This window comes from Camponotus vicinus, unplaced genomic scaffold, assembly GCF_025532165.1.
Source record: "Camponotus vicinus isolate PSW18456_S1 unplaced genomic scaffold, iyCamVici1.0 SCAF_4, whole genome shotgun sequence".
Classification (NCBI taxonomy): Eukaryota; Metazoa; Arthropoda; class Insecta; order Hymenoptera; family Formicidae; genus Camponotus; species Camponotus vicinus.
Window position 1 is genome coordinate 23,885,285 of NW_028141976.1, and position 13,725 is coordinate 23,899,009.

The 13,725-nt window shown below is 26.9% G+C and overlaps 1 protein-coding gene across 2 annotated transcripts in view; it reads right to left on the reverse strand.

The window, feature by feature from the left end:
- Ethr (ecdysis triggering hormone receptor) overlaps positions 1–13,725 on the reverse strand; it is a 42,741-nt gene that overhangs the window by 14,076 nt on the left and 14,940 nt on the right. For both annotated transcript variants that reach the window (XM_083096557.1, XM_083096558.1), the window contains 2 exons: positions 975–1,083; positions 809–880 (listed from right to left, as the gene is read on the reverse strand). In XM_083096557.1, coding sequence (XP_082952683.1) covers positions 809–880; positions 975–1,083 — 181 coding nt within the window. The remainder of the gene's footprint in view (positions 1–808; positions 881–974; positions 1,084–13,725) is intronic.

The window sequence follows — 13,725 nt, forward strand, 5'->3', positions numbered from 1 at the left end:
ATCAAGTGTAGTTCGATAATCTTCTAGTAGTTTCACTAGTTTTGAACTGCTAAAACTTAAATACATTTGAGAACAGAAAATGGAAGATATTACTGCAAATAAATTTTTTTCGAATCGAAGTTTTAATATGAATGAAGATCGAAGTTGTGACGTAAATATGATGTAAAGAAAATGATAGCTAAGTATATAATATTGCAAAGTTTGGAGAAATATAAAATTCTACTTTCCATCAATATAATATAATATTTAAATTTATCAAGATTATTTTTCTACAATGTGTGTATGTATGTGTGTGAATTCTTCAAACTTTTTTTTAAAAAACTATGCATAAAATAAATATTCTATAATTCTTAAAACTTTAATTATACATAGTTTATAATAGCAATATTTGTAAGCCTATATATAAAATTATAATCTCAATGTATAATTATTAAAAAAATAAATAAATCTTTAAAAATAAATAAATAAATCTTTCATTTATAATTACAATTTGATATGTAAATTTATAAAGTTTTGTCTCGTATTATACTTGTCTAAATAGGACCTGTTTTAAATAAGACCTGTGACTAGTTCTTCCGTACTTTTAAAACATGCTTTCACGAGAGAAATTAAAGCTCGTGGTCATATTATGACCATGTAAAGACATAAAATAGGAGAGAATTTAATGAAAAAAGACGACATGCGTCAGCCAGAAGAAAAGCATGAAAGATATGTAAAGCAAGACAACGGCAAAAAAAGAGGACATTAATAAAACAGAAAAGAATATTAATGAATTGTTGATCTTCTTAATTTTTTTTCTTTGCATCACCTTGTACATAGTGCCGCTGCCACCCACGCCAAAATGCAAAGAATGGTCGCTCGGGCTTTCGTGCACACGTATCTACGAGCATATTGAATCGGATTAAATCCGTGTGTAAATTTAAATATTCGGTTTTATTTACTCCCTAAAAATACAGCTTTCTAAAATTACTTACCCTGCTCTTAAAGGCTCGCAGATAGCATAATAGCGCTCAAAGCTAATAGCTAAAATTGTGAGGACGGAAGCATGTGCCACAGTTAATTCCACAAACGGAACAGCTTTACCTAATACAAAAAAATTAGTATATAAATCTTACACATAATATCATAAAAGAATTTTATATGTTATTACTTTATTTATATGTTATTACTTTAATAAAATAACAAAACAAATAATATATTTTTATTAGACATAAAATACAAAAAATAAAAAACAAAGTTCTTTCAAAATTTCAATTATTTTCGCTTTTTTAATCAAAAAATCATTGTTTTATGTACTATTCATAAGTAAAACACAAGTAAAATAAAATTATAAAAAGAACATGTGAAACATGAAACGGAGAGAACCATAAAGTTCATACACAGTATGCTATTTTGTTTTAAAATTCGGAATTAAATCTACGAAAATTGTACACTTAAAAGTTGTGATATTTGTTTCATAGTTTATTTCGTAACATTTATAAATTTGTTTATTTATTTCAAATAATTTGTAATAAAGAGAATTTTAAGTAATAAAATAAAACAATTAAATAAAAAAAATAAAAAAATGGAAAAATTTATTTTAAAATAAATTGTTTATTTTAAAATAAAATTTTGACATTAAGTATATATATGTACCAATAATTATCTTCGATTTCCATTAACAAGTTGAAAAACAGTTCATGAAAAAAAATAAAGCTTTAAATTTTAACATTCTATTGTATTCTGAGAATTATCATGATTTCATATCTATAATTAATATTTCTCTGAATAATTTTGTCTCAAATAATTTCTTAATGTTATTAAATTACTACAAAAACGATGTAACCGTGCGTTAATTAAATATATTAAATAAAATAATGTATCACATATTGGAAAACAAAAAATACACTTTGACATTGCTTTTGAAATTAATATATCGCATTATATTGAGACATCAAAAGGATAGTTTCTTCCTTTTTCATATGTCTAGTAAAAAAACAATATTTCCGTGAATGCGTGATAATAATTCCCTAAAGAAATCTTATCTAACACGACATACGGTACCGCAATATACATTATTGCAACATCCTGGACACTATTATTTTCCACATTTATTCCTTCATTTATTGCTATCACCTGCGTGTGAACGATAGAATCTTTCATTACGTTTTGTCTGAAGATTAAACAGTGCCCATTGACTTTTTTTGGCCATAGTATACTCCGATACAAATATACTTTAACAAAATCTCTATATTCTTCAAATGTTTTATTATATAGGAGTTTTGTGCTATTCGAGCTCACATTCTGTTGCTAAAATAAAATATCTTTTGGAAAATTTCTTATCTCTTATTGAAACAATAATATGTCTAACTTCCTAGAGATAAAAATGTGTTCCTTCAAAACATTTATGATATTAATTAAAAAGATGATTTTTAAGAAGCAAAATAATGTCAATAACTCAATTTTGTATAGATCTTTATTATTCATACACACACGCGCGCGCGCACGCATATGTATATATATATATATATATATATATAATAAAGATCTACAAAATTGATAGTTGATGAAAATTGCGAAATCTGTTAATATAAATTCATGAGTTGGCATTATTTTGCTCTCTCTCTCTCTCTCTCTCTCTCTCTCTCTCTCTCTCTCTCTCTCTCTCTCTCTCTCTCTCTCTCTCTCTCTCTCTATATATATATATATATATATATATATATATATATATTAATTAATTTAATTCATAATTAATAATAATTTAATTAATAAATCCCTAGAGCACACATATACACATAATACAATTAAATTCTAAAACCTTTAATGTGTGTGTGTAAATATACAAAAACTGTATAAAATATATATAAAAATTAAATAATTCATGTAAAAAACAATTTTTTTATTCAAGTACAGAAATTAATTTTTATTTACAAATGAAATATTTATAATATTTATAATTCGTTATCTTATTTATAAATTTTGATATTGATTTTTTTAAACTAATTGCAAGAGGCGTTAAAATTGTATAATTGAATACATAGTTAAAGGTATGCACACTTATTTTATTGGTTTTCTTTTGTTTCTTTTTGACGCATCGATTGCAAGGGGACTTTCAGACAAATTGCCTAACTCCTCCGCCTTCGTAGGAGGGCAATTGAGCAGGAGGGTTGTTAGATTTTCCTCCAGAGAAGTTCAGCCGATTCATCTTACGGTGGATAGTAATTTAGACTAGTTCTACAATAAAGATGATACGTTGGCATTTTCTTTTCAAAGCAAAGAGCAGACCTTTCCAATTTCTGACTCGAGATATAGCTATACATGACCTAACAATTAAGAGCGTTGACATTCTTTTTTCTTTGGAAAGACGGATAAAGTAAATATTTAATATTATTTTATTATTATTTTTATTTTTATTATTTGTCCTATTCATTACGTTTGGCATGTAAATTTTATTCGGCAATATATAAGTAACATGCTCAATTAATTTTATTAATATTATTAATTTTATTAATATTTGATCCAATGCACTAAGAAAAATTTCCTTCTTCCTTTGTTTTTTTCTTCTCTCGTGTTAAATCCTTTTATTTTATATTCTTTCATATTTTTATTATATTACGCGGAAAAGTGTAAAATTGCTTATATAGAGCAGGCAAGATATTAAATGACCGGGAAAGCTTTGCCCTTTTAGGCATCCGTCTTTACACGGAAGGCTATTTCCGCAATCGATTATCTGTGGCGCCAGCTTTCATAATTCAGCACATACGTTCGTTGGTTCTTATCACCGTTGCACGGATCTTAAGCCATCCAGAGAAGCTTCCCGAATGGAAAGCTATTTTAATACATCTTCTTATACGATAAGGTTGAATTCTTTTTTAACATCCCAGATAAAAATCTTATTGTCTAAAGAATCTATATAAATACGTATATTTAAAAAATAATAATATAATAAAGAGAAAATTCAATAAATAATCGACTATTGACGAACTAAATAAGATAAAGAGCGATATAGCTGAGACGCAAAGAAATCTGAGACGGAAATGCAACGGAATGTAATGATTATTCACATCTATTTTATCTTTATGAAACTATGTTTGAGTTAAAAAATATAAACCCTATTTCTATGAGATAAATAATTTGTTCGCATATCTGCGGCTAATATCGCTATCAATATTTTTTGTTTCTTTGCCGAAAACTTTCGCTTTTTTGTCTCACTCGCTAACTTATTTGAACGATGGAATAGTATACTTTCGCATCACGTTTATGTTGTGAAAAAGTTATTATCTATCATTCCGCGCGGGAAGATTCCTTCTTCCTGCAAATGGATCTCATCGCAAATCGATCAAAGGGAATTAAATGAACTAACACATTTATTATCGTCAATCTTATCATATAAGAAATACTTATTTGCGCTTTCATGTCACTTTTATATTGTAAAAAAGAAAACAATATATTTTAATAAATTTCAATTTATCTTTGTAAAAAGCAAAAATCATTTTTTAGGCATTTAAATAATTAACTGTGTCTATTAATGTGTTATATGAAAATGACATTTTATATATATGTATATGACATTTTATACATATGTATGATATCGTCTTTATATCAATAATTTTCAGATAATTTTCAAAGAAACAAAATATATAGTATATGTTAATTAAGAACGTTATTAAGAATATTAATTAAGATTAGTTTATTGATATTAGAACAATTTAACTTTAACATTAATAAAATAATTTGAAAAGATAAAAGATGATATATATATCATATATATGCTTTCAGTTACGCAGAACTGCAATTTATTGATTATTATTTTTTTGTGAAATCTAGAACTAAATTTTAACTAAATATTTAACGATAATGTAATTCTAATCAAATATTTTCTAAAAAATGATACTTCTAATTTTTTATGTTAGAAACAAGGTAAGATAATTTACCAGCTTCTATTACTTATGATAATTCAGGTTTAGCTATATATATATATATAGCTAAACCTGAATTATCATAAGCTAAACCTGAATTATCATAAGCTATATATATATATATATAGCTAAACCTGAATTATCATAAGTAATAGAAGCTGGTAAATTATCTTATCTTGTTTCTAACATAAAAAATTAGAAGTATCATTTTTTAGAAAATATTTGATTAGAATTACATTATCGTTAAATATTTAGTTAAAATTTAGTTCTAGATTTCACAAAAAAATAATAATCAATAAATTGCAGTTCTGCGTAACTGAAAGCATTTCATGCAGAAAAAGGTTATGAAAGAAAAAAAATAGCAGACAATAAGGAAAAACTATTTCGATCAAGGAGTAGACTCATATTGGAAAAACGTGGTGGAACGCATCAAGAGCAATAAAACGAGTGGATCGTTCTCAAGACCTACGGATCTGGCGGATTTGTCTGTGTCGTATGTATAGACCGAAAGAATACTATAGGGTCCCACCTCCTCCCGACTATCGGCGCCTTTCTATCGTATTTCCTGCCACGAAGGTTAAAAGAGAGAATTGGATGGAGAACCGGTAGGACAAGAAGAAGTGTTATATACCGGGCGTAGCATTAAATGCTCCGACGCGGTACAGGCTAAGAGCAACGGTAATTCGTAGCAGGGGGTAAAAGTTCACCTACTCGTTTCAGCAGCCCCCGTAGATTACCGTCAAGCCTGTCCGGCATTGTCGCGCGCAATGTGTGCGCTACTCTTTTCCACCTTGTCCTAGCCTTGCCCCAGCGACACGACGTAGCGAGCTTCAAGGGCTTCGTGAGCTAAAAGGCCCGCAAATCATGCGCGATCTCGCTCATTAAATTATGTAATCGATATAAATGCGTAAAAAATGATCACAGAGCATAATGTTAGATCATATAGATTGTTAGATCATAATTTCGCTCTTGAATCAGAGATCACGGTGAGCTTTGACCTTTGAATTTTAAACTATGACCTCTAAATTGCGGATTCTACTAAAGGAAAACCAACCTACCGCAAAATTTCGCATGCACTCGGAAGTTCTATCATAAGAACACTCGGATAATGCGATTATAATTGGACAGACGCGTTTCAACGTGATTGGTACCCTGAGAATGTATCCAAATGAATCAGATTTCGAATACATAATGAAGCATATATATGGAATGCAATGCGGCTAGAAATTGAGAAATCGCGATTTACATGCATATTTATCTATGTGCATTTTATGCGCTTGATAGAATTAACAAAATAATGCGCGTACACTTACGAATAAAAAATCCCGAGTTACTCTTTACAACGAGATAAAATTTTTTGTTTTCCACAGATGTCTGTGTCCTGATAGGGGACGCAATGCAAAAAATATCACATTCTTATACGTAGTACTGCAGAATTATTCATGCTTCACGTAATAACTTCCCCTTCATCATATCGATCTTTGCCTAAAGGGCAAAGCTCAGAAACTTTGGAACATGAAGTTTGCATATCAATTTGGCTACTTTATACATATATTGTGTTATACTCTCTCGAGCAAAGTAATTCTTTATCAATTTACGTAACATTTATGATTTAATATTAATTATAAACTAATGTAACACTCACGAGAGCGAAGGTGATATCATTGCTTTATTAAATTTATTCAAGTTAAAAAAAACAAAAGTATATAAAAATATATTATATATATCCATAAAAGTTGCAAACATATTATATCTATGAATTTTTGCTGCATGCATCAAATAATTTGTCTATAAAAATTTTGTACATATAAATTAAAACAAATCATTCAAGGTTTCATTGCAACGAGAAAGAACGATCGAATTATGACTTGTGGTTTTCTTTTGAAGTTTTAATACGTTTACGACGATAAATCATTCAGGGAAGAAGCACAGTCGGTCTTTGGGGAAATCCCTTTCCCTTCGAAAGCTTCGAAACTGTTGAGTTTCTTTGGCACGTGCCTAGTGTCCTTTTGCGAAAAGACACCACTATGTTTGCGAGTACTACGCGAGAGCAGAATTCTTCATGATTACTAATTTTCTTGTATTTTTCCTATAGAATTTCTCTCTGAAAAGTTCCCAAAGAAATTGCTGTTTTCTAACTATAGGAGCAATTTCTCAAATTGCCTTTTGAAACAAAATATTATTTCATCTATATATAATTATATATAAATAGAATAATTTCATATGTGAAATTTCAGGCATGCGTGTCATACGCATATTCTATCCTTATTGACCCTATTTTATCACGTGTATAGCGTCAATCAATTTTTATTGTTATAGAATTAACGTTGGATTACTCCTGAATGAAAAAAAACATCCCTAAGTAGTATTGTTATATCGTTTCTGCAAAATGTATATTGAAGAGAAAAAAAAACAATAAAATTAATATTTCTAACAAATGGAGTCATTATTTCTTTCTAATTATTCGAAATGAATCTATCAGTTATGTATAAATGCCATCATAAAATTTCAATATTTTTTTTACATTGGCAAGAAATATTTCAAAAAGTTAAGATTAGATTTTTAAATTAGAATACCAAAAATATGATAATAGCGCATAGCGTCAAAAAAATTAATGAATTTAATCATAAAGATTTGTTTTCTTGCAATGACAAAGTTTCTGCACATGGTAATAAAATTTAAAATTGAGTATATTGCGATGAAATTATCAACGTTTTACGCGCGAGAAAATTCGGTTTTACGACCAATTATGTTTACGACCCGATTATGTTCATCAAGCAATGTTGTCTACAGGAGGAAAGCACGGTGATCTCCGGCTTCTTCGTTTGAAATTAAAGTTATTAAAGTCGTTGCGCTTTTTTGCTACATAAAACCGTTTTGTTTTGTCTAACTCGTAAAAGCTCAAGGCAAAGGCAAACTCGCGACAGTAAAAAGAAAAATTCGATATTCTTTCTCGGTAGTTTGATTGCCAATGACAATTGTAATAACGAAACCTTATGCGTTGTAGCAACTTGCGGGTTTTTATTTTCAGAATAATAAAAAACTCAATGTTTTAAAAATTTATATGTATATAAACATTTAAAATGTAATATATACGAATTATATAATATACATACTTATGAAAATTTTCATAAAGAGTGTGCAAAATTCACAAAAAGATACACACACACATATATACATATATGCGCAATTTATTTTATATATCACATATATATCACATATATATATATATATATATATATATATATATATATATATATATATATATATATACAGGGTGACCCATTTTAACTTAGGCAGCCAAATAACTCGAAAAATAAGCAAGATAGAGAAAAATGTTTTAGACAAAAGTTGTATGGTTTCGAGGGGGCCATAAGATGGTATCATTGGTTTGACCTTGAAGAGTCATTTGAAGGTCACGTGAAGGTCACTTCAATTTTTTTAAATGGAACATCCTATATATTTTTGTACATTCTTGTAGCTCATCTCGAGAGCTTTCCAAAACACTATAATTAAGTACATTTTCGTTAAGTACTTTTTGAGTTATGAGGCTTGAAATAATTTCTTAATTTTACATAAACCGTAAAATATCTTGTAAAATATTCATTTTTCGATTACCTTACCTTAATAGTTTTATGTACAAAATAATGAGAGGAATCAATTGGTGTAAAGAAAACACAGTTGTTTCGAAGAAAAAATATGTAATTTGCAATTAACAATTCCATATTTTTTCTTAAAAACAACTATGTGTTTTCTTTACACCAATTGATTCCTCTCATTATTTTGTACATAAAAGTATTAAGGTAAGATAATCGAAAAATGAATATTTTACAAGATATTTTACGGTTTATGTAAAATTAAGAAATTATTTCAAGCATCATAACTCAAAAAGTACTTAACGGAAAGGTACTTAATTATAGTGTTTTGGAAAGCTCTCGAAATAAGCTACAAGAATGTACAAAAATATATAGGGTATTCCATTTAAAAAAATTGAAGTGACCTTCACGTGACCTTCAAATGACTCTTCAAGGTCAAACCAATGATACCATCTTATGGCCCCCTCGAAACCATACAACTTTTGTCTAAAACATTTTTCTCTATCTTGCTTATTTTTCGAGTTATTTGGCTGCCTAAGTTAAAATGGGTCACCCTGTATATAGGATGTCCATTAGAAGAAATAAAAAATACCTGAATAATTTCACTTTATTTAAAAATACAATTTCGGATTTAAAGCTATAAAAAATGTATTAAAAATATATAATTTATATTATATATATATATATATATATATATATATATATATATACATATATATAAATTATGTATTTGTAATACTTTTTTTATACCTTTAAGTCCAAAATTGTATCTTTAAATAAAGTAAAATTATTCAAATATTTTATCTCTTCTAATGAATCATACCGTATATTTTTGTCTTTATTGACTTCGCTGAATATAATAATAATAAAAACATATATATTATAATATGGCTTCATTTATCATGTAAATACCAGCTGCCATTATCATGCTTCAACGTTATAATATATATTCAAACGTTTAACTATGCGATTATTCAATTCGAGCTTATTATCGCGTTTAATAGATACGATAAGGACTGCTAAAAACATATATTTCTGATAACATTGTAATTTTAAGACAATATAATTATATATACTAATGCAAAGTATATTAATATCTATTGACACAAAATACAATTAATATATAATCCTTCCATTATATGAGAAATGTGATTGTAAAATCTATTGTCCGATATAATCGGGATTAAATATACAGAGACAACATCCAGTATTTTATCAAGAACTTTATTAAATATGCATCAGTTTTTGGACAAATTTAAATTTCCGGATAATTAATGAGATATTATTATATAATATGGTATAATTTGTCGCGTAAAAGCATCTAACTTTTCCTCTCTCTTTTCCATTCTCTCTCTCTCTCTCTCTCTCTCTCTCTCTCTCTCTCCATCTCTTTGTACAATTAATACAATTACATTGTGTTGATTCTTGTCGCATTTGCCCTGAAAACATTCTGCAATCCGTAGAGCACATAGTGCTCGGTATGCCATATATGCTATATATGCATATGTATGATAATGACACGAATAAAATGATAATGAGAGAAATATTTCATTATTTCCATTAAAATATTTTCACATAAACACCACCATATCCTTGCAATAATATAAAAATCCGTTTTAATGATATTTAATAATAGAAATATGATAAGAAAAATTCAACACGACATAATAAAATATTATAAAATAATAAAAACTTTTTATTAAATGAAATTTCAATTTATATTCTAGTTTTGTAAAAAGTTAATGAAAACATATAAAAAAAGAATGAAACTTTTATGATCTTTATGTCAAAATTTTGAAAAGAAAATAGAATCTTTAAATTTTTTTAGAACATTTTATACATATCATTGTTATATGTAAACAACAATGTAGTTTTGGAGTAATTTTATTACAGTTCTTATATATAATAACATGTGTTTCTGCTATTAAATGTGTTTCTATTAAGTTTCTTATAAGATATTATAGTTTTAACAATTAACTAAATATGTTACCATGAAAATCAAGTCAACCAATATTTATATTTAGTTTCGAACGAGAGAGAGGCTTCTCTACAAACAATATAAAATAATTTAACAAAGCCAAGAAAACATCACGTTCCACAATGTAACTCGTGGACTTAACTTACGCAATAGATGTCATCCCATTTATCATTTAGGGTCTCCGCAAAATAATTTCACAAATCATATGTTCGTCAATTTTCTCGAGAATGCCAGCAACATATGTACAATCTGTTTTTTTCATGCTCCATAAAAAATTCTTTTTAAAAAAATTCTTTTTTTGAAGAAATTTTGCATTTCTTTACTTCATAAAGCCATGTAATATAATGAATGTTCCCGTAGCATGGTCTAACGATAAATAACTTAAATATCACATGCAAATTTACAAAAAAATCATTTTAAATTACACAATTTTGGCTGAATAATTTATTTTGTGAATTATGTGACAGCACACCATTCACAAAATATCTCAGAAAATGTAATGAAACTTTCATATCAGAAGCATTTATATTTTAAGTTTATATTTTAAAAATTTAATCAAATTTAATGAATGATGATAAAATCGGTAGATATGTTGCTATTTTTTTTTAATCAATTTATCAAGAAATTAGTTAAAATTTCAATTTTTTAAAAGTTTATAATAATGTTATATTCTTCATTTCTTTCATATTTGGTATATTCTTTTTGATACATTTAATATATTCTTTTTTAATTAATTCTACATTTTTAATAATATCTTTATGTATTTAAATAAAAAAATACGAATTTTTGTAATTGCATATAATAATTTAAATATTTTTACGCTATGTAAAAAATAAAAATATTTTATTCTTTTTTATTATATAAATATTTTTATATTTACGAAATATTCTATTCTTTTTTATCATACAAATATTTTTATATTTACAAAAAATATAAATATATTTCATAAAATGATGTGTATGTGTGTAATAAATCTAAATTAATAATAATATTAACAGTAATAATTTTTTCCACTATAAAATGTGTGTGGGAAAAAGATATTCTACATAGCTCAATTTCTCAGAAGTATAAAATATTAAAACTGTTTGCACAACTTCTTAATGATAGCAAATTTGAGATTGCAAAGAGTAATGCGTCATCAGAGACTAATCCATAGTTACATAGTCGTTACGGTTTTGCAATAAACGGTTGACTTTAATGTTTAGTGATTCACAAACGGTTTAAACATCATATTTTTGAGATATAGAATTTACAATTCCTCGAGTATTAGAAGCTTCATTTTCATAAAAGAGCCACAGACACGAATGAACGAGTATGTTCAACAATGTTAGAGATAGAAGAGATGAGTATAACATATGAAAGGAATTTAATAACCCATTTAAAGGCGATGGCTTCTTTGTGAAATAAATGGAAAAAGGATATAGCTTGGGGAGAATAGAGAGAAATCGATAATAAATATATAAGTAATGATGAGATTCATTATGTATCGTTCTTGCAATTTGTTAATTAAATATTTGTTTAAGGGAATTTTAAATAAATGTCGAATATAAACTACTTACTATTAAATTTTAATACTGATATATGTCAAAATAATTATTATATACTAATAGCATAATTCATTTATCAATATTGTTAATGATATCTATCTATGTTAACAATACCTATAATTCGATATTAATAATAAATTAATATAAAAATGAAGATTTCTTCGAGGAAGATAGGAACATCTTAGTGTGTTATAATTAATTTATGTATAATTTTGTTAAACATATAGTATGTACAAACATTTTCTTTAGACTCGATTGCGTCACTGTCATTAAATTCAATCTGCTATCTTTCGAGGTTTGTATTAACATAGGATACGCACGATGCGATAGAACCCGCTTAACTTGTTCATTATCTATTTAGGTTAGTACACCATATAACTCGTCGATTTGTGTAATCTTTTTTTTCAAACAGTCTGATATTATTCAGACAGCCCACTAAATGTGCTGTTTTAAACGTTTTACACGTGATAGAATCTTAATCTATGAATAACAATATAAAACATGTTCACACAAAGATATTCTTTTTGTATATCTCTTTTAATAATATACCAAGATTTTTAAATTTATGTAATATGGATATATATAACATAATTGTCGATAAACATCATCATTTTTAATTTATCATTGATTATATACATACATATGTGATACATTTATATACATGTATGTCTATAAAATGATGTTAAAAAGCTAATATTGATTTAGCACAAAATTGAGTACATTAAATTTATTTATCATCAACTAATATTTTAATGTAAGACTCGTATATTATAATTTGTGGCGCATTACATGAACATTTTAAATTCGTAACGTCATATTATCTTGAAGATTTATAGTTCAACATAGTATAAAAGAAACGAAGAATTAACGATGATTTACTGAAGCGGCGAAAATAATAAACAGATTTTTTACGCGTGCTTTTTATAAAAGATAATATATAATATCTTTATCTTAGAAAAATTTAGAATAATACAAAAAAATTTGTAATATTAAACGACTTTGGAATAAAAAATAGTCAAATCTGCAAATTTACTAATTATTAAATAATTAGTTACTAAGTCACTAATTATTATTTACTAATGACCAATTATTATTTACTAATTACTAATTAAATTATTAAATTCAAATTATTAATATTGGTGTATGAAAAACTAAAAAAACATTTTTTGGCTTTAGATTTTGAGCTTTAGATTGCTAACTGAAATTTTCTTTGATTATTGTATTTCGTAAAAAATAATGCCAGTCTGAATATAAATGACAAAATACTATCTCTAAATTTCATAATGATGCAGCGTCGTTGACACGTTTCAATTACAGTTACAATCAAAAGCGCGAATGGAAATTACATTTTCGTGGATAGGACACACAGATTAGACACAGATTAGAATAGACGTTGAATGAAGAAAAAAGAAAAAAAATGAATTCTTGTATGCAAATTATACTATATATAGCGGAAACAAACGCAGCGATAATGGGCTATGGCGGCTGTCGAAACCTATTGAAAAAGCGGAAGACGCGAGACAGGTCGCGTGCTTGTCAGAACAGCTTAGAATAATTTGGGCAGATATTTGATAATTTATCATGTAGTGTTCTTGCTCCGATGTTTTGCTAAATAACAATAAATGTACGTATTAAATATTACATTTTCATAGCTCAGACTTTTAAAATTCTGGATTTTACATTGCGACTTTGTAGATTTTAGCAAA